The sequence below is a fragment of the Hemicordylus capensis genome, chromosome 6 (genome assembly GCF_027244095.1).
Source record: "Hemicordylus capensis ecotype Gifberg chromosome 6, rHemCap1.1.pri, whole genome shotgun sequence".
Taxonomy (NCBI): Eukaryota; Metazoa; Chordata; class Lepidosauria; order Squamata; family Cordylidae; genus Hemicordylus; species Hemicordylus capensis.
In genome coordinates this window covers 154,089,284-154,110,145 of record NC_069662.1, presented here as the reverse complement: position 1 = coordinate 154,110,145, position 20,862 = coordinate 154,089,284, and the positions used below count along the sequence as shown (strand labels likewise).

The window sequence follows — 20,862 nt, the reverse complement described above, 5'->3', positions numbered from 1 at the left end:
ATGGAAATACATAGTGAGATCTAGCTTTTAGAAGTTTTCTTGAGTTATAATCTAACATCATGTCTGAACCCAGCTATAGCAGCTTGGAGATTTTGGAGTTCCTTATTATAGTGCTTTGATCCCTCCTTGTAACCTTGTGTCTCATTTCAGGCCCCAAGAGCAACAGTGATGTATGTGCCCTTACACCGAAGATCAATTCCCAGAGATTGGCAAGTTTTTTGCGATCTGCTTGTCAGGTATATTTTTATTCTTCAAAGTAGGGTTGAGGGAGATTCTTGCCTGAAACCTTGGAGAGCCACTGCCAGTCAGTAGGGATATGAGAACCAGCTCAACTTCAAGCCGGTTCGACCTCGAATTGGTCTGGCTCAGCTCGAGGTTGAGCCGAACCCACCCACTCCGAGCTGGCTCGGGCCCAGTTCAGGGCTTCTAGAGTAAAAAAGAAAGAAAGTATTACTATTGTACTCTCACCACTTCTGTGGGGGTGCTGCCACAGCCGTGAGGGGGTCCGCCTTCCCCCAGTCTCAAATGGCACTGAACTGGCGGCAGCCATTTTAGAGGCTGCCATGCATGAACCCTGGCCATTTGCATGGCCGGGTCACGAACCGGTCATGCAGGTGGCCAGAGCGCATGTGCAGCCTCCAAATTGGCCATCGCCAGTGCAGAGAGGCCCGGAATGCTCAAAAATCAGCCTGAACTGAGCCATTTGAGATGGGAGGGAGGCTGGCAGGGGGAGGGGGAACTGCCAGAGTACACCCCCTCCCATGGCTGCACCCCACAGAGGTGGTGAATGTAAAAACATTTTTCCAGACTCTAGAACCCCCGAACTAGCTTGAATTCGAGCTTAGCCATTGGGGGCAGCGGGGGGTGGGGCCTGTTTTGTGCACATCCCTACCAGTCAGTGTAGACTGTTCTGAGCTAGAGGGACCAATGATCTGACTCAGGATAAGGCAGTTTCCTATGTTCCTATGAATTTGTTGTTGCTGTTATAATAGAATAATAATATAATATGTATTGTTGCTTAATATATTCTTGGTGTATACAGAGACAGAATGATCTTATGAAAATATTTTCCTAAGTGTGTGCGCGTTTTTTCCCTGGCTTTCAGGACATGAAGTAGTTTTCTCTAATTAGTCATCAGTGGGTACTTGAGGAGGCAGAAACCCCTCTGTGACTCCTTTACAGATATCCCCGTGTCCATGGAACTCAGCAAGATGAGATCTATGGATGTCATCCAGGTTAAATTAGTCATGTCTAAGGTCCATTACAATTAATGAGAATTCTAATCTGTACTTGAAAGCATAACAAGACACAATATTATTCCCACTATGTTCTGAGTCATAATGATGGGTAAGCAGTGCAAGTGCTGCAGTCATTTATTTTGAAAGTCTTGGAACAGAGTTTCCCCCCATATCTATTAATACTGTTTTTGAAAGGTTATTGAAGTTTTGCTTGAAGAAGATCAAGTAGCAACACAACCCAGACGGAATCTAAGATCACGGCCATCTAGTCTGTCTATTAGCGACAGATGCTTCCAGTTAAATACCGATCTTCCTTTCCTGACTGGTAAGAATTTTTTCATTTCTACCCATCACTGAACACTGGAAACTGCTTGAATGGATAGTATCATCACATATTATTAGGTCTCTTTTAATAAGCTTACATCACCAACAAGCCAAATTAACAGTAGAATATACGTTCTTAAGCCTCCATGGTGCTAAATTCCAGCAAACTAAAGGTTTATAGTAATTTTTGATTAAGTTGGCAGTAGGCAATATCTTCATTGTCACATACTATAAATAGTGCCTTATATTTACTTAAATGTCTTTTCCAAAACACTTGTTCTGTCAAGTGCCCCTGCACATTTGTAAACGCTGTTGATGGTGCTGCACTTCAGGGCAGCACTGCTCTGTTGTAAAGTTTCACAAGTGCAGTTGCACAATACAGTGCCCCCCCCCCCAAATAATGGGCATTTGTGCAACTTTACGGCAGACCAGTGTTGCCCTGGTACAACATCGTCAGTAGTATTTACAGATGCTCATGGGTGTTAGCATCCTCTGTGCAATATTTCAGTGACTATTTGGATACTAATTGTCCAAACTGACACCATGTATCTTTTGTGTCCATGTCAAATATTTCAGAGGAACTTTAATTCCTTGTTATTCATGTAGGAACGTAATGCTGATTTCTGGGGGTGTGCAATTTGATTTGCTAGCAAATCAATTCGCCATGAATAGCAGGTGATTCACTGATCTATTTATGGATCAAATTGCCCCTTAAATAAAGGAGCTGATTCAATTTTAAATAAAGGAGCTGATTCACCCGATTTGTGCAAATCGATTTGCTAGCAATTCACTTAGCAGATGCCATTTGGTCTCTGTGTTTTTTAATTGCTGTTTGGTCGCCTGGCACTGGCTTCCAATTGACTTGGGATCTCCTTGCTTCTTGGTTGGCTTTTTGTCTTTCAAATCATGTGTTGGCATGAGCAACTGTGCCCCCATTGGCTGGGGGGAGGAAGCAGGGAGGGGGGAATTTCAAAATGTATATTCAAGGGGACTGGGAGGCAGAGAGAGAGCCCTTATGAAGAAGAGGATATATAAGGAGGAAGGAAGGTTTGATTTTGTAGTTTTCTTTTCTCAGCACTGAGTGCTATAGCTGCTATAACTGTTTTGTTGGATCTCAGATTGACAAAGGGGGGACAAAAAAGGAAGGGATTTCAAAATGTCTTCAGTGTGTCTGGGAGGCAGAGAGAGCCCTTACATGAGGCGAGGAGGAAGGAAAGGAATCAAGGAAGGTTTGATTTTGTGGTTTCTTCTCTTTTTTCAGCACTGAGTATAATGCTGTGCTACTGTTGGCTGCTATAACTATCTGGTTTTGCTGGATCTCAGATTGACAAAGGCAGAACATGGGCATCATCCTTAATTAATCAATTAATTAATTAATCTGAAGGCTCTGGGCGATATACGAGAAGTTTAAAAAGACATTAAAAAACACCATTAAAAACACAGTGCTCAAAACAATATAAAAACAATTTAAAAACCATTCAAAGCCATTTAAAACCAATTAAAATACTTTATTAAAAAAAATTAAAAACCTTGGAAGGCCAGGCCAAATAAGTAAGTCTTTAGGGCTCTCTTAAAGGCCGACAGTGAGCCTAAACTGTGGATATCTACCAGGAGTGCATTCCATAGGCCAGGAGCAGCTACAGCAAAGGCCCAGTTCTGAGTCACCACCAGACACACCATTGGTAACTGGGGACAGACCTCTCCAGATGACCTCAGCGTGTGCTGGGGAACATACAGAAGAAGGCGCTCTCTAAGGTAGCCTGAACCCAAGCCATTCAGGGCTTTAAAGATAATAACCAGCACTTTGTATTTTGCCCAGAAACATATCGGCAGCCAGTGCAACTGTTTTAATACAGGCATAATATGGTCTTTCAGGGTTACCCCAGAGACCAGTCTGGCTGCTGCATTTTGAACTAACTGACATTTCCAAACTACATACAAAGGCAGCCCCACTTAGAGCGCATTGCAGTAGTCAAGCCTGGAGGTTACCAGCTGATTCACCACTGATTTGAGATGGTTCTCTTCAAGGAATGGATGCAGCTGTTGAATCAGCTGAAGTTAATAGAAAGGGCTCCTGGCCATAGCCTCCACCTGAGATACCAGGGTGAGGCCTGGGTCCAAGAGCACTCCCAAGCTGCGTACCTGTTCCTTCTGGGGGAGTGTAACCCCATCCAGTATGGGAAGATCTAACTAATCCTTCGAATTCCGATCCCCCACAATAAGCACCTCTGTCTTGCTCGGATTCAGCTTCAATTTGTTATCCCTCATCCAGCCCATTACTGCCCGTAGACAGGTATTTAGGGAGTGAATGCCATTTTCTGATGATGATGATGATGATAAATAGATTTGGGTGTCATCAGCAAACTGATAACACCCTGCACCAAATCTCCTGATGACCTCACCCAGCGGTTTCATGTAAATGTTAAAAAGCATTAATGACAGAATGGAGCCCTGAGGGACTCCATATAATGGCTCCCATTTTGAAGAGGAACTGTCACCAAGCTCCACCATCTGGAATCTGCCTGAGAGATAGGAGTGGAACCACTGCAAAGCAGTGCCTCCTATCCCCAATTCACACAGGCCATCCAGAAGGATGCCATGGTAGATGGTATCGAACGCCACCAAGAGATCCAAAAGAACCAACAGAGTCACACTCCCTCTGTTGATTCCCTGGTAAAGGTAATCCATCAGGCTGACCAAGGCAGACTCAAATGGATCTAGATAATTGGTTTCCTCCAAAACTGCCTGGAGCTGGTTAGCCACCACTCTCTCAATCACCTTGTCCAACCATGGGAGATTAGAGACTGGCCTATAACTATCCATCACTGAGGGATCTAGAGAAGGCTTCTTGAGAAGTGGTCTAATCATTGCCTCCTTCAAACAAGAAGGCATCCTACCCTCCCTCAGCAATGAGTTAATGATATTAATGAGACCATCTCCAACAATTTCCCTGCTAGATAGAAGCAGCCAAGTTGGGCAAGGATCCAGAGAACAAGTGGTATGTCACATCGCCCCAAGCAGCTTGTCCACGTTATCAGGCAGCACAGATTGAAACTGATCCAACCTAATACTGCAAGAGGGATTGCTGGAAACCACCTGAATAGACTCTGCAGAAATAATGGAGTCCAAGCTGGCCCGAATACAGGAGATTTTGTCCACAAAGAACTCATTAAAAGCATCACAGCACAGAGTTCTGCTTTTGCTTTGGTCTGTTTGTGAAATGGTGTTGTGGTGAGAAATGGACAGTGGCAGCTCAGCTCTCTGTGTGTATATAAGTAATATTTCTCAGTGACTGCTGTGATGAGCCCCATGTTTGGCCTTGGACTAACTTGTGCTTCACTCACTGCTCTGGTCTGCTCTGCAAGCTGTATTCTGCATTGCAAGGTGTACTCACTCAGTCGAAATGTGGCTGAAGAGATATTCCTGTAATTGAGCTTATCGTTACGCTTGCTGACTGCTAAGGGTGCTGCTCTGTTATGGTAGTTGTTGCAACTGAGGATGGAGTCATAATGATGTGAGTGAGAGCATGGGCACTGTGGATGGTGCGGACTCTGGGTCTGTAATTCTTTTTTTGCCAGTGACCTATTGTCCCAGATAAAATTCAGAAATTCATTAAAAATTGCCTGATTGTTTTGTGGGTTGAGTGGTAGGTAGGTTGGGACATGCCCTTGCACCCAACCCACTTTGGTATCCCTAGGACCTACCCATGGGGAACAATGGGGTTATTCGAGTTCTCCATTGTTCCCTGGGGCAATTTGTGAATTTTCCGCAAATTTCCGATTCGATTAATCAAACTGGCCAGCTTTGGCCGGCTGGTTCAACAAATTGATTCCTTTTTTGTGATTTGATTAGCTAGTGAATCGAATTGCAAAAAATGATTCATGCACACCCGAGCCAATTTCATTCTGTCTGACTCATTCAATTAAAACTTGTATCTGGATGCATAATAATCATTTTGTAGCCTTGGAAATTCTAATCCACCTTTTTGTTTACTTTTAATACATGTTTTAATAGATAACTGGGCTGGTTCTAATGATCCTCCTGCCGCCGAAAGTCAGGAGGAACAGGTGCACACTTTCCCACAGTGTGTGTTGTGAGAACCCCCCAAATGATGCCAATCTTGGTAGGAGCTTGCGCCAGTCTGAAAGCTGAATCCGGAATTTGATGTTGGTAAGAGCAGCTCAGGCTGGCACAAGCTGCTACTTAGATCAATGCCATTTCCCTGGTGTCACAAACTCACTCGATGGAAGACGCTGGCCAGAAATATATGACACAAATAGCCAGTAGCTCAAGTTTCAGTTTTACTGCTAAATAGTCAGGTTTAATAGTCTCACCAGGACTACAGAAGTGAGAAGCCCAAATTCCAAAGTCACAGTCTCTCCAACAAAAGCTCAAAGCAGATTTGACGTGTTGTTTCCAGCAGTTTGTTGAAGGCTGCCCGATTTATAGTCAGCAGCCACGTGCTCTTAATCAACACTCCATCCCCGCCAGCTGCCATGGATTCAGTCTGGCTCCTGCTGTCTTCTCGCCGGTCGACTACTCCTCCATAATTCCCTCACCTGGTGCTGACGTTTCCCCCGCCTGCATTCTTGAGGAGATAGTGGCTGTTCAAACTCTGGCTCAGATCCTGACCCTGCTCTCCAAAGAACCCCCGGCCCTGCTGGCTCTTCCTGCACCAAACACTTGCCCTGCCCTGTCTCAGTTACCTCCCCATTCACATCACTGGCCTGCTGCTCTTAAGGCGCCTCCCCACTTTCTAGTAAGTCGCCTGCCCCCCACTCCTCTCTAATGTCCTCGAGTGTAGGCATGACACCTGGGTCCTCACAACACCTGCTGCGAGAGTACTTTTGCTTCCTCCTGATTTTCGGAGGTAAGGTGATTGTGAGAACCAGCCCATTGTCTTTCCCCATTTGGACTAAATTTGTACAGTAACATCTGCCATTTTTTTCAGTTAAGAATTTGTGATTAGAACTGGTAGAGATAAAATAATCATCTTAGGAATCCTATTCATTTTAGTTAAGGAAATCCTCCCCATCCATTATTAAGTAGCTTCCATGTTTCAGCTACTCCCAGCTATTAAGTAGCTTTCATGTTTCAAAGTCTTGTGTCGTTTGACATACTATAATTGAATCATAGTTGATTAGATTTAGCTGTTGTGAATTAGCTGTTAAATATATGCCTAAATATTTTACCGGCTTTTACCCTCCAATAGTTTCTGAACACAATTTTCATTTGTTCTTTATGAGGTTAATTCAATGAAAACCCAGTAAATTTTGCTTTGCTTTCATTGATTGTATAGCCTGATATTGACCTAATTTCTTGAATTATTTGTTTAACTATATAACTAGATTGTTTAGTATGACGTATTCAGCATAGAGGGTTATACCCTAACTGAATACCTCTTTCTCCATCACCTTGTCTAATAGCACTGGCCAGATTTCAAACAAATGCTGATGATGTGGGGCAGCACTCTTGTCTTGTGTTGCTTTGTGACTGAATAGTTTCAAATAGTATACTGTTCAAGTTAAGATTGGCACTAGAACCTTTGGCATCTTCAAGGTGAATATGCATGGTGGTTGACTTTTATTTCCCCTAATCTATATAATTGATTGTTCTTTTGTTATTATATTTTAGTCCACTACCTTTTAATAAACTTTGCTTGATCAGCCAGTATATATTCAAGATGTGATTCATTCTTTGGGCCATAAAAGTTTGGGCCGTAAAGGCTGCCATAATTTGAAATTGTGTTTCAGTAATGCAGGGCGCTAAAGGATTTGACATCTGAGAGAACTTTTCCTTCCTGCAAATTAATCTAATACTGACTTCAGTCCAGGATTAGTCTTCATACTTTAGAATGTCTTCATTATTTCTGACTTAGTTTATGAATTTGGTCACATACACTCTATTTCAGTTAACACACACAGGAGTTCTCTCTGAGGACGCATCAGGGCGTGGATGTAGCCTGATGGCTTGCCTTCAGGCATTGAACAGTATAGTTCAGCTTCCTCCCTGCATGCTTTTCTTGAGGCACTTTCAGGCAAAAACATCAGTGCAGGCAAAAACATCAGAGATACCTGTATGTTTCCCCCCAGAGAGGCAAAAATCCACATCAGAGCAGTGAAATTAGGCTGGGACAGCAGAGCAATGGAAATATAAGAAGATCTCATCACTGATCCCCTGTTTCTCTTATAGTATGGCCCTTAAAGTTTTTGTTTTTAAATGAAAGCAATACTTTTACTTTGTTGTATATGTTTAGGTCGAAAAGTGTCCTGTTTGCACATCTCACAGGCTCAGAGGCAGGCTCTGCTATCTGTTCATGGATTACCTAAAGAACTGAGTGATTTACAACTGGACAGAAAATACCTAATCTGTGTGTGGAATGTCTGGCAACCTTCTAGTCCACAGAAAATTTTATTTTGTGAATCACAGGTATTATTTAATGACATTTCACCTTTGTCTAGTTAAGTAATTCTCAAACATTTTGCCAATATACCTCTTGGCATGTAATGTAGGCTGAAATATAAATCTATGGGCTGGTTCTTACAACTGAAAGAATCGCTGCTTATAAAAAAATTCCAGATCGCCAAGTCTCGAACCCAGGCATTTTTGCCAATCGCAGATCCGTGCTGCGATTGGCCGGCATTCAACCATGATCAATCAGCCAAGTTCCAATCTAAGATATTCATGGTAAAAGGTAAAGTGTGCCGTCGAGTCGGTGTCGACTCCTGGAAACCACAGAGCCCTGTGGTTGTCTTTGGTAGAATACAGGAGGAGGACAGGTCTATCACTGGCTACTAGTCTGAGGGCTATAAGCCACCTCCAGCCTCAGTGGCAGGATGCCTCTAAATACCAGTTGCAGGGGAGTAACAGCAGGACATAGGTCATGCCCTCCAGCTTTTGCCTGTGGGCTTCCCAAAGGCATCTGGTGAGGCACTGTGTGAAACAGGATGCTGGACTAGATGGGCTTTGGGCCTGATCCAGCAGGGCTGTTCTTATGTTCTTATTAACAATCCCGATCGCATGCTGGTCAGTTGCAGCACAGATATCAGATCAGAGGAAAGATTCTGGGATGTCATGACATGGTCTTCAAGAGTGTGCCTGGCTTGCAGAGGCGTAACGATGGGGGGGCACGTGCCCCCGGCGCCATTTTTGCGGGTCACGTGGGGTGCGCCGCCATGACCCTAGCCGATCCCCCCAATTTTTTTTAAAAAAATTTTAAAATAAAAAATTCTCCGGCTCAGCAGCAGCAAAGGAGCGCGTCGGCGCCCCCTCCCGAGTCCCGAGCGGTCCCTGCCGCACCTGTGCCCCCCCATTGCTTTGCTGGCTCCCCCGCTTCTTCTCGATTTCTACAAGGAACCAGGACGAGTCAGAACGAGACATTCAGATTTTGAATGGAGGAAACCTGGGCTAGCCTGATGACGTTGCCTCATCCGATTGGCCCTTCGGCGCAGTGACATCAAGGCTAGACGGGAGGAGAATGGGCTTGGGCTTGATGTTCAGTTTGAAGCAAGAGAAAGCCGGAGGAAAAAGCCCGAGCGGAGCCCTGCAGCAGGGATTGACATGGGATAGAAATATGGGCGCGGAGATACTGCTCAGTGCCAGTGGCTGAGCCGGTAACAAAAGCAGCCTCAGCCTACCTTCGACCCGAGCAGGGAACTCCAACCAGGTACAGATGCAAAGGGGTGGATTTTTCACACAATTGAAAAATCCCCTTTTGTTGTGCTGCTTCTCACTCTGAATTCTGCCTTGTGCTCCCGCCCCCTTGGAATGCAGGCTTTCAAGTGGAGACAGTACTGCTCTCACTCACACGTGGCAGCGGGAAGGGGCGCAATTTCAGTGCTTGCCCTGGGCGCCGTTTTCCCTAGTTACGCCTCTGCTGGCTTGGGGATCTAGGATTTGGAAGTAAGTAGGGATTCTTTCAGTTGTGTGAACCTGCCCTGTATCTATAGCTTTACAATGGTAGATAATGCTAATGTGAAGAATGCTTTGGACAAAAGATAGGGGGCTTTCTGTTATCTTCTTTCCTTTGGATTCCCATGAAATCAGAATATCTCATTTTTGTGGACTACAAGGGTCTTGGAAGGAAAGTAACATCAAAATTAACTCCTTTTCTAATTTGTGATTCTGGAATATTTTGCCCTGCCATAGGTGACATGTTGCTGCTTCAGTCCCATCAAAGCTACGTTAGTGTTTGCTGGAACAGCTGATGGTTCAGTGCTGGTATGGGATCTCAGAGAAGACTCTAGGATGCATCACTGCATGAAGGTCAATGAAACAGACTGGACATTTCGATCGCCAACATTTTCTACTGGTTAGTCCATGTGCCTTGAATGACATTGTCACATGTCTTACAGCTTGACTGAGCAGCAAGATAATGTATGCACACAACTCACATAAGAAGTTGTTTCAATTCCATTTTAGGATTTTTCTTCATTCCTTGGAAAAGTACATATTGGTGCGCACAAGATAAGCTGAATGAGTGAACCCATGCAATCAAAGTTGATTTTTAAAAAGTTCATTCGGTGGATATCAGAATTATCTTAATAGAAAGTATCAACACATTTCAAGCTGAAGCACTCTAACATAAGAACAGCCCTGCTGGATCAGGCCCAAGGCCCACCTAGTCCAGCATTCTGTTTCACACAGTGGCCCAACAGATGCCATTGGAAGCCTACAGGCAGGAGTTGAGAGCATGCTCTCTCTCTTGCTGTTACTCCCCTGCAACTGGTATTCAGAGGCATCCTGCCTCTGAGGCTGGAGGTGGCCTATAGCCCTCAGATTAGTAGCCATTGATAGACCTCTCCTCCATGAAATGATCCAAACGCCTCTTAAATCCATCCAGGTTGTTGGCTGTCACCACATCTTGTGGCAGAGAATTCCACAAGTGGATTATGTGTTGTGTGAAAAAATACTTCTGTTTATTGGTCCTAAATTTCCTAGCAATCAATTTCATGGGATGACCCCTGGTTCTAGTGTTATGTGAGAGGGAGAAGAATTTCTCTCTATCCACTTTCTCCACACCATGCATGATTTTATAGACCTCTATCATGTCTCCCTGCAGACATCTTTTTTCTAAGTTTGTCTCATCTCTCAGGCCTCTTATAAATAACTTTAATTTCTTTAATAAATAACAGTATTAAAATCTGTTCTTAATCTCGGCTTATGAAAAGTATCCCAGGTTGAAATAATTGGTATTTCCCATTAAAGGAATATTGAAACCTACTCAGCTGCAATCCTGGCCACAGGCAAGTGGGAGTAAATCCAATTGAGCACAATAGGGCTTTGTTCCAATTAAACATGCACAGGATGTTTGACTGAAATTAGATTTGGTGAGCTATATACTGTCTTGAGCTTTTTCTCTTGTCATATGCAGTAACAGAAACATGACAAAATTACTTAAGATCTTATTTCAAGGTGGTCTTTTTTGTGGGGAGACATTTCAGTGTTGCATCTGATCAGGAACCACCATAATCCTGAATGAAAGACATATGGCGGGGGCAGAAAGAAGCTTAATGATTGAAAGTTATACAATATTTTTGCATATTTCTTCACTATAGATGGAGTATTTACCTCAGTAAACCACATGTGTCCTGTACTGACTATTGAAACTATCTCAACATCTGTCTTCAAGGAGCAAAATTGTGGGCTCTCCTATCTCTCATCTCAGGAAGGTATGTGGTCTACTCTCCAGAGATCAACAAATGTTATTTAGACTGGTTGTGTCTCTACTTTTTATTTTGCAATTCCCTGCCCAAATAAAGTCATCTGGCAGTTTCCTTTCAAAGTTTAGTTAAGATCTCCTTATTTCATCAGTTCTCTGAGTAGGGATGTGCACAAACCGTGGTTCAAACCGTGGTTCGGACACATTTTGGGAGTGGGGGCCGGGAACTTTAAGAAAGCGGAGAACAGGTCCTTACCTGCTGTCTGCTGGCCCATGCAGCTTCCTGTTGGGGCAGTGTGTGTCCCTAGAAGCCCCATGCAGTGTCAGCATGCACATGGCATCCGCACATATGTGAGCGCCATTTGCATGATCAGCATGGGGTTGCTGATCAACCAAATGGTGCCCGCGCATGTGCATGCTGACTCCACTCAAGGCTTCTTGGGACGCACACCGCCCCAGCATGAAGGGCCAGCTCTCCTTTTTCTTAAAGCTCCCAGGCCCCACTCCTGAAATGTGCTGGAACCGCGGTTCAAACGGTGGTTGTGCATATCCCTCTATCTGAGGGGCTAGCTAGATAGCAAAGTATCTGCTGCTGCTGCAGCTATTGAATTTTACCGCTTCTGGGTTATTTCTTGTTGTTCTTTTACATTTTTATCTGATATTTTATAGCATGATAATATTTTATATTTTAAGTTGTTTTTCTGTGAATTACCTTGAAGGCCCTTGGAAAGGCAATATATACGTTTAGTGAACAAATAAGTGAACAATCTTGTCTCAGCAATTTGGATACAATTCCAACATGGCCTGGGGCACATCAATATCTCCCTTTTTCATGCGTGTCTTGTGTGGACAAAATTAGATAAGAAAACTCACCTGTGCTCTATACAAATATATAACTGAGTTATGCTTTCCCCCCTACAGAAATGTTAGGACTTTCGTTTCAGATTGCCTCAATGGATGAAAATGGGACTCTCAGTGTGTGGGTGAGTTAGGGCTCTTTGAGGAGTTACTATTCATTGTTGCACAGTAGCCAGGCAGTTTCTTCAAGACAGTGGCTGACATGTCCCGTGGCGTATCGCAGGCAGTTCTGCACCACCTGCACTGCTGCAGATGTCTAAATCAGTGCCAGCTCTTCTGTAGAAAAGCACTCTTGCACTACTATGAACAGTTTCACAATTGTGCTTGCATTATTCAACGGCCAATGGAAATAAAGGCTGTAGTGTCATGCAGTTCCTATGTATTAGCACAGGAGTTCTCTTGTGCGACAGTGATAGCGTTGTTTTAGACACCTGCTGTAATTGACCAGCCTGCATGTCTGGGTTTAATGCCGCAGTGGGGCAGGGCAAGAAAGGCAGAGAAAGTTGGGATGGGGTGAGAGGAGTGGGCCCCAGCCCCACCACTACTGGCTGCCACTGCCTGACTCACACAGTGCTGTTCCTCTATCACTTGCAAAAAAATGATTTATGCCAGTTTTTTGAAGTTGAACCCTCTTCCACTGTACCACTAAAACTAAGAAACATCTGTGTCTTCCTTTTGAAATTTGTTTCATTGGCATTGCACTCAGCTATGAAGAACAGCCAGTAACCTTTTAGTTTTAGGTTTATATTGTAATATATGAGATTAATAATTTTCTTCTCAAGAATTATCTCTTTGGGCATCAGGCAAGCAAACTACGGCCAAAAAGCTGGGTAAGGAAAACTGACCAGAGGACATGTTTTTGCAGTATATTCAAAGCAGGTAAACTTTGCTTTGAAAAGGCAGCAGGCAAAGGAATCAGGCAGTCAGCCAGCACTTTATACCAGTCTTTGACCAGTCAAAGGTAAAGAAATAAGAAACATCACAGTACAGGTTTTAGTGGTGTAGACAAGCTGCAGTGTAGACAAAACCTTAGTGGGAAGGCTTGGAGATCTATAGTTGAAGTATCTTTCAGACTAGTTGCAGTGATACCTCTTCTCTCTCTCTCTCTCTCTCTCTCTCTCTCTCTCTCTCTCTCTCTCTCTCTCTCTCTCTCTCATATCATTTTTTACCATTGTTTAGGTAGTCATCGAACTTCAGAAAGGTGATTTGGCTGGCTCACAAAATGACTTGGGTAAGTAAAGCTCATTAGAAAACCAGATGTTCATAGAAGGGGAAGAGGGAAACGTGGCAGAAAAAAACATGAGAGAAAAGCATTGTTGGTAAACTTGGAAGGGAAAAATAAGACTAGAGTGAAACCAAAACCTTTTCAGATTGTCTTGAGATCAACTAATGGAGCTGCATACAATAGAGGCAAGCAGATCAGGATTTATTGGTAGATCTCTGGGTGCTTTGCAGTAGATCAGCAAGGAATGCTGACTCCCAGTTATTTAACTAGTAAAATTTTGTTTAACAAAAAAACAAAACTCTGCTATGATCTGCCCTTGTGCTATTTGTTTATTTCTTACCTCAGTGTTTCTTACCTATATGAAGCATGTGTGTTTGTGGGTTGTCTTTGCAGCTCTCCTGGCCAGTTTTAGAATTCTTTTGCTGTCATAACTCAGATGTTGATATGTACTTCTATATGCAGGTTAGCCTAGTGTGTGCCTTGTGGAATGCAGGCGGGTACTGACTCCATTCCTTGACCTGCCATTGTGCATCTGGCTCCATTCCCTGAGCCACTCTTTTGCTCCAGCTGCTGGACCTTTGGGTTCTAGTAAAAAGCAAAGTAGATCCATCCTGCAACCTTGAAATCAGCCCACCCTAAAGTACTTACATGGAGTATTAAAAAAACAAATAATTGTGCCTACCTAGACTCATTCTAGACATTGACTTGGTAACTTCTACCTACCAGATTTGCTTTGTTGGACAGAATTGAAAGCTTGAATTCATTTGGATGATGTTTGTTGAGATCTCTGTGCCATCTACCTTAATCAGTAGCAATGTGTGATCTTGTTATTGTTACAGTTCAGTTTTATTACTTTCAGGCTTAATTCCTGGAGGAAAAGTAAAGTTGGTTCATAGCTCTACAGTTCAGCTGAACTGCAGGTAACTATCATCTTCTTGAAGTAAATTTTCCTACAAGTATATCAGCATAACTATAATCTTTATTGTTTTAGTATTTTTGGTAGTTCAGCTTGGTAGTTAAATATTCTAAGAATAAGCCTGTCAGAAGATTCCATTGTCCTATCAAGGTTTGAAAGCTGTTTAAGCTACTTGGCTGATTTATATATCTGTAAATATGAATGTGGTTCCCCATTTTTAACAGACCTTGAGAGCAGCCCAAGCTTTCCATTGTTATTGAAACAACAAAATGCTGTGGGAGAAGAAATTCCATTTATTTATACTTTCTCTTTTCTCTTCCATTTCCCTAGCTTTTCCCCAAAAGATACTTGGTACCTGGGAATACCCCAAACACTAAATATTAAATTTCTGCCTTCTAATCCTAATCATTTCATTGTTGGAACAGACATCGTGAGTACTGCTCTAAATGCAATTTCATTATGTCCTCCTTTCCTCTCCTAATTGTTGCAGATTGTTGATTTGTGTTAAATTTTTAAATTATGTTTTTGAGATTCTCATTGCATTGCTGATTTTTTAAGTCTGAATAGAACCAGCAGCTCCCTGTAAAGTATTTCTCATGATTGTTAATTGTTAATTAATAGAGCAGAGATAATAAAAGAACCTGTTCTTTACACATATTTAATTCACAGGCTGTGGTGAGTCATGGGACCAGGCATGAGCTGAGAGTTCCTCCTAAGTGGTTCAAACCCCAGCAAGCTGGACCAAGATCAACCGAAGTCAATGCAATAGATTTCTCCCCCTTTGGAAAGCCAATATTTTTGGTATGGATGCCATGGGCCGGACTACCAGTGTTGTATAACATAGCTGAAGGTTAAAGTGTTGGAATATTAGCTTTGAGCTATATGTAGCCACACATAATGTACTCTGTCAAGGAGCAGCCATTGCATTCCTGTGCTTAGTCTTGCATGAAACATCAAAATCACTCAACCCAACTGACTAAGCTTTTAGTCTGTTCTGCTGAAGATTGAATTACAAGTCCTTTATTGGCAGTGTTAAGCCTGTCTCTCTGCTCCTTTCTTAGCTAACAAACAGTTACAAAGAGGTGATAGCAGTGCCTTGTAATTCTGTATAAAGCTTTGCTTTTTGTATAAAGCATACAGAAGCTAAATAGAAAGATAAAGGTCAAGTTTAAGTCTACTAAGCAAAGAATTGACCCCAAAGGGTGTGTGTGTGTGTTTGTGTACACACACACACACACACACACACACACACACACACTCGCACACAGGTGGACTTCATTTGCAGGGGTTTCATTCTCACAGATTACTGTGAGTAACAAAACTGTGCACAATGAGTAATTGAGTTTATGGGGACGCGGGGGTTAGGTTCCCAGACTAAAAACACACACCAAAAAACCACCCAAACAGGCTAAATAAGTGCCCTACCGTGCTCCTAGCATCCAGCAATGCCCCCCCAAAGCCCCCCATCTAAAATGGTCCCCAAAATCATGGATTCCCCCCCTTCTTTTCCCCGCCCCCTGAAATGAGCCACAAAATGGCTCCCTTGCACAAAATGGTGGCCGGAAGTGACCTCTGTAGTCGCTTCCGGCCCTCTAGGAACCATGGATTACATGGGTTTTAACCCTTTCGTATCCACAGATATTGAAATCAGATGTCAGACGCCCGTGAATACATGAAACCGCAGAAATAGAATCCGCGTTTAATGAGGTTCTCCTGTATAGTGGGTTCAGACGACCTCTGGCTGGACTGGAGGCTGGCAACAAGTCAAGAACATGTTGGCACACAGGAGTGCTCACTCCCAGCAGGCATGACATCTGAACCCACCCAAGTTTGGTTCCTGCGCCATGTTACCTAAATTATTTCATTTCATTTTATATTAATTATTAATTAATTAATTAATTCGCCTGACATTCTCATCCCAGCTTCAGATGTTGGGCTGAAGCTCAGTAGAGAATGTTGGGCAAATGTCTGTCAGTAACGCAGTGTGGGAACCGGACTTGGCTGGGTTCAGAAGCAGACATTTTCTCTGTTGTGTTGGCACAACTTTCACATCCTGACATTTTCCTCACTTATCACCTACCAGAGCTGTTGGCGTTCATCTGAACCTGCACATAGGTTTGCAGCCAGAGAAGTGAAGAATGTAATAAAATCCAGAAAGAATCCTGAGCATATAGTACAACTGTAATCTCAGAGGCCAGGATCCAAAAAACTACTTGAGGTGTTCCCAAGGGCTTGGACATGCTGATTAAAATGTTTTGCTTTTAACATCAAACATCTCTTACCCCCAATGCAACATACTCCCCTCAGGGCTGAACTATGTGTTACATCAAGCACATCATTGGCCCCAGCATGCATGTCTGTTTCTGAAGGGTGAAGTTGTGCCGTCAAGTCGTTGTCGACTCCTGGCGACTGCAGAGCCCTGTGGTTGACTTTGGTAGAATACAGGAGGGTTTACCATTGCCTCCTCCCGTGCAGTATGAGATGATGCCTTTCAGCATCTTCTTATATTGCTGCTGCCCGATTTAGATGTTTCCCATAGTCTGGGAAACATACCAGCGGGGATTCAAACTAGCAACCTCTTGCTCCCTAGGCAAGTTACTTCCCTACTGTGCCATTAGGTGGCTATGTCTATTTTTACATATTTTTATTTTTACTAATTACTATTTTTTGCTATTACAAATACATTTATTAGTAGCAGGATCCAGACTGGGACCACAGCTTGTGGAAAGGGAGGCTTTTGCCCTTGCTGTGGTCACTACCTCTAACCTACCCCTGTGGCTACTGTTTTGGGTGGGTGGGGGGAACCAAGCACGTCGGGGTCAGTGACATGTAGTTTAGCCCTCTGCTTCAAAGGAGGTTTGTCGTTCTGAGGGATGACAGGGAAGGGCTGCTCTCTGGCAAGTCCGAGTATAAGGCATACTTGGGTATCCGGAACTAGCTGGACAATTCTTTAGATTCTGACCCTAAGCTATCGACACAGCTGTGCGCATGACTTGACATCCCCAAAGCTCACATAGAGAAGGCATACACTCTGCCCCCATTCACAAGCTCCTTGTGCCGACACTGATCAGGGAACTGCTGCATCACTTTTGCACGGCCAGCACGGGGAAATCACAGGGAAGTGAGGCCGGGCGAGCTGAAGGAGGTGCGCAAGAATGATATCACCAGCGCGCCTCCCAAGAGGACGGGGCTCGGGGGAGGAGGGAAGAGCAGCAAGGAAGGGGAACACAACTGCCAGAGAGGAGGGGCTAATAAAGAGGGGCGTTGGTCTCCTAATTGGGGAGGGGAGGTGCACAGCCTGCGAGGGGGCATTTAAGGAGTCGGCTGGGGATGAGTGGCTGGCAAGCGGGGAGTGCTGGGTCCTCTGGGGAGGGGCCAGCATGAAGATCGAGCAGCCTGGGACAGAGGAGACTGAGGATGACAATTAACCTCTCCCCGTCCCTACTCTGAGGCTGACCCTGGGTGCCCAAGTGGGCGAGTGGCAGGGTGCTCACTGTGTGGCCGGACACTTGCTTTTGAGTGGGCTGTTATGTGCTGCAAGTGGCAAACTGCACAGCCTCTTTTAGAACTTGATTCTATAACCAGTAAGAGGAATGTTTGTGCTGATAAGTTGTGATGTGTTTTGTTTTTGTTTTACTTTTGGTAAAATGATAGGAGATCTTTTCATGTTGTGATTGCAGGTGGGCTGTTCAGACGGGAGTATACGATTGCATCACATGACTTCTGAGCTCCCACTCATGCAGTGGAACAACAGCACCATGGGGCAGGCAATCGTTGCCCTCCAGTGGGCACTGACCAGGCCAGCCGTGTTCTTTGTTCTGGATGCCATGTCTGTGGTTTACATTTGGGACCTCCTAGAAAATGACTTGGCACCCGTAGCCAAGCAGCCTATCCTGTCAGATAAGTACGTCCATAACACTCCCGGTTTGCTTTATTTGGCTTTAAATTCCATATTTTATTGTTTTATACTGTTGTGACCTGGCCCGAGCAGTATATAAAGGGCAGGATATTAATATTTTATCATCAACAACAACAATAGTAGATTGGACAAAATTGGCACATGGGTGAGTGCTGCTTGCTTGTTAAAGCTTTGATTCTTGTAAATTTTTGGCTTCCTTAGTACACATTAATTTTATAGCAGTATTCATCTTCTTTGGAAGAAAATTCACCCCCTTTTTCTTCATGTTGACTAATAATGTGCTCTTGGGGGCAGCAGATGTTCTCAGTTCCTTTGAGTGTGTAGCACAGTCTCTTAAGCCAGATGGTTTTTCACGGTACAAGTACGCCTTGAGAGGTGCATTCAGATCCCACCCAAGGCCTGCTAGTAGCATATTATAAGGTGGCCACTCAGATACTGTTTTATTCTATTTCATAAGCTGCCATGGGTGAGAGCTGGCTACGGCACTGAGCTATGAATCTGGAAGTCCCCAGTTCAAAACCTCTCCTCTACCACAAATTAGGTGGCCCTAATCAAGCCACTAGCTCTCAACCTTTGCACCCCCCCATCTACTGTGTGGCAGCAATAACCTATCTTACATGGATGTTATAAGGATTATATTGAACTGATGTACACTTTGAATAGCCTACAGTGCTATACAGGTGCTTAGTGTTAAGATTTGACCACAGACAAAGGGCCAATAATAGATTATCTTCCAGTATGTTTTAGACCTAACATTCCAGGGGCCTAGACTGCAACTATAAATAAATCCAATTATCACATGTTTAAAAAGCATCAATTTTGTTCTTAACTTACCACCTACAGAACCAGTCAGTGAATCTGAAAAAGAGTCTCCATTGTCCTGTCTTATTGCTGTTAGTATGACCCTCCTCTCCTTTTAAAATGGAGAATTAGGAGTACTCATTCTGTTCTACACACTGGGAAATACAAAAGCCCATTCCACAGTATTGATGGTCTCTGTTTTAGGCATGAAGAAGATGGCTACTGTCTCTGTATACAGAGATTCAGTAGGACAATGTATATCCCATTTAGATTTCAGTCTTGTTCCCCACTGATCGCTTCTTTCTGGCTGCTTCCTTCAGCACAATGTCTTTTCTTTTATCATGCATTTGCTTGTAGCTTTTATCTTTAGGAAGCACCATAGTGCAGCATAGTTTAGTGATGTCTACATTTCTCAGTGCTCCTGGCCCCTGGCTCACAGCCACAATAGTGTGCTAGGCACTAGAGTAGAGAGGCAGGAGAGGGACCTTCTTTCCTTTCATGGCCACTGGAGCAGCACGTCAAACAGGTGGAAGGATCAAAGCCAGATATGTTCCCAATTACATGTGGAGGAGGAGAGGCAAGGTCCAATTTGTGTTAGAACAAACAAAAGTAATTTATGTGGGGAAATAATTGGGGTTTTGAATCCAAACGGGTCAGCTTGCAGTATGACTAGTATCATATGCTCTTAGCAGGTTTTTGGGGTGTTCATGAAGACAGGCCGGGGAATACTGAAACATAGAAGTGTCACAAGCCCCACTGGTATGAATGAGAGAAATGCTTTTGAGCCCAGGTTCCTAACCTGTGGTCCTCCAGATGTTGCTGAACTACAACTCCCATCATCCCTAGCTACAGTTTATTGTGGCTAGAGATGATGGGAGTTGTAGTTCAGCAACATCTGGTGGACCACAGGTTGGGAACCTCAGCTCTAGAGCACACCACTTGCTTTTATACAATTCTCAATCGTTGGGGTGGCTCAGAAGTTTCCAGAGACTGAGCCCCTTGTTAAATACAAACTCTCTTTTCTCTCCTCAGGGTTGTGACTATGGCTGTACTGGGTGAGCCTGAAAAGCCCAGTGGTCTCCTGGGGATTGCACTGGCCAAAGAATCTGGAATAATAGACATTAAATACGTAAAGAAGAAATGGGCAGTGCCTCAGCCAGAGGAGTCTGAGAAATTAAACTTAATTTTACAGCAGGCCTTGTAAAATCCAGACAAATGCCTTTCTGTGAATACACAAATATGGGCACATGAATTTAGAACTATTTTGTTAATATTGGGATAACTGTTGATCAGACATCACGTGGTTAAATAATTTCCTATTTTTTATCCATTTTTGTAAATAGTATTTATTTTTAAAGTATCAACACAGTATTTGAGTTTGAGATAAAACTATTTTCATCCACTATATAGAATATAACCAATATTTATGAAATGATGACACTCAAAAGGAAGATGTAAATTGTATGTATATTTAATTCCAGAAATATATCCACATGCTATATGCTATGCTTTGTACATGATTACAAATATTTTGGAATAAAAAACTGTAAATAGTCCTACAGCTACTTGTCCTGTTTGGACATGGTACGAAACCTCAGGTCGACGAAACTGTGGTTAATTCTGTGAAGCTCAGAATCATGCCAGAGACGATTGACCAACTGCAGTTGGGTAACCTCCCGCTTCTGAGGCACCCCTCCCTCTTCCTCGTCCGCCCAGTCTGCAAGCCAGCAAGCTCCGCTCTGCTCGCATGGTCAGACTGTTGGCAAAGCGTCCACATGCTAGTGAAGCTGCCACCATTGGCTGCAGCATTAGAGGCAGCACGCTCAGTGTGAGCCTGCCTCTTCAGCACTGCATTTTAACCCTCTCCGCACACCGCTCACACCACTGTCTTCCACAGTTGGAGAGGAAGGGTATTCTGGC

At 43.7% G+C, this 20,862-nt stretch overlaps 1 protein-coding gene across 2 annotated transcripts in view; it reads left to right on the top strand.

Annotated features, from left to right (window-relative positions):
* The window catches only part of DYNC2I1 (dynein 2 intermediate chain 1), a 70,906-nt gene extending 50,403 nt beyond the window's left edge, over positions 1-20,503 (top strand). For both annotated transcript variants that reach the window (XM_053259169.1, XM_053259168.1), the window contains exons 14-25: positions 151-236; positions 1,434-1,563; positions 7,819-7,991; positions 9,711-9,873; positions 11,120-11,233; positions 12,145-12,206; positions 13,261-13,312; positions 14,166-14,226; positions 14,553-14,652; positions 14,892-15,023; positions 17,903-18,126; positions 19,975-20,503. In XM_053259169.1, the coding sequence (XP_053115144.1) occupies positions 151-236; positions 1,434-1,563; positions 7,819-7,991; positions 9,711-9,873; positions 11,120-11,233; positions 12,145-12,206; positions 13,261-13,312; positions 14,166-14,226; positions 14,553-14,652; positions 14,892-15,023; positions 17,903-18,126; positions 19,975-20,146 (1,469 nt within the window). In that variant the 3' untranslated portion in view covers positions 20,147-20,503. The remainder of the gene's footprint in view (positions 1-150; positions 237-1,433; positions 1,564-7,818; positions 7,992-9,710; positions 9,874-11,119; positions 11,234-12,144; positions 12,207-13,260; positions 13,313-14,165; positions 14,227-14,552; positions 14,653-14,891; positions 15,024-17,902; positions 18,127-19,974) is intronic.
* The last annotated feature ends 359 nt before the right edge of the window (positions 20,504-20,862 follow it).